The sequence below is a fragment of the Sinocyclocheilus rhinocerous genome, unplaced genomic scaffold (genome assembly GCF_001515625.1).
Source record: "Sinocyclocheilus rhinocerous isolate Xijiao unplaced genomic scaffold, SAMN03320098_v1.1 scaffold393, whole genome shotgun sequence".
NCBI classification, from domain to species: Eukaryota; Metazoa; Chordata; class Actinopteri; order Cypriniformes; family Cyprinidae; genus Sinocyclocheilus; species Sinocyclocheilus rhinocerous.
Genome location: NW_015654520.1, coordinates 297231 through 299467, shown reverse-complemented (window position 1 = coordinate 299467; position 2237 = coordinate 297231). Strand labels below are relative to the sequence as shown.

The following is a 2237-nucleotide window of genomic DNA, read 5'->3' as shown; positions in this document are numbered from 1 at the left end:
CTACCTCTTCCGGTTTGTCTGATTTGTCGTTGTGTTTTCTGACTTGTTAATTTGTTTTCGGATTTGTAGTTGTGTTTTCTGACTTGTTATTTTGTTTTCGAATTTGTCATTGTGTTTTCTGACTTGTTATAATGTTTTCTGAATTGTTGTTGTGCTTTCTGAATTGTTATTTTGTTTTTTAGACTTGCATTTGCGTTTGTAATTTGTTATTTTGATTTCAGAATTGTGATTTGTTTAGCACTTCTCGGCCACCGTAATTATCGCATTGATCGCCAGTGTCTGCTGAGACAGACAGAAGCAGGAGTCACTGTGTTCATCTCTATCGTATTCAAGATAAGATACGTGCGCTTTTAAGTGCAGATAGAATGCAGTCTAAAAAGTGCAGCTATGACTGATCTAAAGCAGCGTATTTGGTTTAACTATGTATCTATGATTGAGGCGATTGCACGGATCTGAGCGTCGCTGATAGCGTTTATCATGAAGCATGTTTTCCTCCAGGCAGCGCTCGGAGGCTCAAAAGCCAATTACCTTATTCGTTTTATTGGAGATGTTTCACTATAATCGTTCAAACCTATTGTTTTAAATGAGCAATCTGTGATATAGACATGCATCTTGTTCCCAGTCATTCCTTTAAATGTAATTAAAACAAATCTTCATCTAGTAATCACAATCGATTTTGATCGGTCCGTTCAGATCAGCGCTGAGAATAGTAATATGTACCACGTGACTGCGTCGTTTATATTTGTGCTTTTGCCGCTGTCTGGACAATAGTATACTCTTTAATAACTTCCTGAAGTAATTTTAATCGAAAATATACAGTGTGTAATTAAAATAGGATTTTTTTATTTTTATTTATACCATCGGAGTTCACCAATCAGAGAGAACGCACGGTCTATTAAGCCACGCCCACAATTGTCTTTCTATCTACTCACTTTTGTTAGTCCCGCCTCAGACTAAACCAAAATATATCCTTGGTACATCAGATGTTATGATACACAAATGTGTTTAGGTTTAAACACCAACCTTAATAATTATTTGTATTATTTAATTATACATCATTACTGTTATAGCCTAACTCTATGATTTTTTTGTTTTTTGGTAAAGTAGTTTTTTTAATCAACCCCCGCCTCCTCCGAACACATGGAACATTCCAGTGATGGCTCATAGTCATATGATCTTCTAGACAACATAAATACTGCAGCAGTGACGTTTCTGTGAATTAGATTGTCTAAAATAATTTTTTGCTATATCTCGACACCGATTACAGCAATGGCGACATTGGTTGGAGGTCCATCCCAGGTGAAGCAAGCCACACCCGAGGTGCAGAAGATCTGCGATGAGGTGAGACTGGAGCTTCTGCTTTTGTTTTGATGGTGTACGTCAGCTGATATGAGAATGCACGTGATGTGTATTTATTAATTATTATAAGCTATTATTAATTAGTATTTAGAATGTACTATGCTATGTGTCGATAAAATAATCAAATGAGAAATAAAAAATTATTAATGCAGGATAACTACGTTCAGCTTCCTAAGTGATTTAAAGTCATAATGTATGTCAAATGCATGCACCAGAGATTGCAAGCAATAAATGGTATTTATGCAAGGCCAAAAATAAACGAACGAATGCTTTTAGATAGCTTGAATGAATTGGTAATCTTCACATGATGGTGAGTAAGTCTTAGGGTGTGTCAGAGTAATTCGTCTAACTTGACAAATCACATACTTTTTGCAAAACAGGCTTTTTCAGTGTACGTCAAAGGGGAAAAAAACAAGAAATTGTGTTTCATGAAAAAGAAGCATATTTTAAGACCAACTCAAAATTTCATTGTGATATTATTTTAATGTGAATTAAACACACATGCATTAAATATGAAATCTGTGTCTTTTGATTCAGATCAAACATCATGCAGAAGAGAAGGCAGGGAAGAAGTTTGCTGCTTTCATTGCCAAATCTTTCACCACTCAGGTCGTGGCCGGAACCAACTACTTTATCAAGGTAAACTTTGAAGACCAGGATATGAGGCAACAGATCGCTCAAAAATAAAAATTTGCTAAAAAAAATGTGCTCACCCTCAGGCCAAGCTGTAGATGAGTTTGTTTCCTCATCAGAACAGATTCGGAGAAATGTAGTATTGCATCAGTGTCTCAGCAATAGTTGCTTTGCAGTGAATGGGTGCCGTCAGAATGAGAGTCCAAACAGCTGATAAAAACATCACAATAATCCACAAGTAATCC

The 2237-nt window shown here is 36.0% G+C and overlaps 1 protein-coding gene across 1 annotated transcript; it reads left to right on the top strand.

Annotated features, from left to right (window-relative positions):
• Positions 1-1189: 1189 nt before the first annotated feature.
• Positions 1190-2061, top strand: LOC107717478 (cystatin-B-like). Its single transcript, XM_016524241.1, has 2 exons — positions 1190-1341; positions 1897-2061. Exons 1-2 carry the CDS (start codon positions 1270-1272, stop codon positions 2044-2046), a joined length of 222 nt encoding a protein of 73 aa, XP_016379727.1. The 5' UTR covers positions 1190-1269; the 3' UTR covers positions 2047-2061.
• The last annotated feature ends 176 nt before the right edge of the window (positions 2062-2237 follow it).

Coding starts and splice junctions, on each gene's coding strand:
- LOC107717478 (XM_016524241.1), top strand. CDS start 1,270: ATGGCGACATTGGTTGGAGGTCCATCCCAGGTGAAGCAAGCCACACCC. Junction 1,342..1,896: donor TGCAGAAGATCTGCGATGAG/GTGAGACTGGAG, acceptor CTTTTGATTCAG/ATCAAACATCATGCAGAAGA.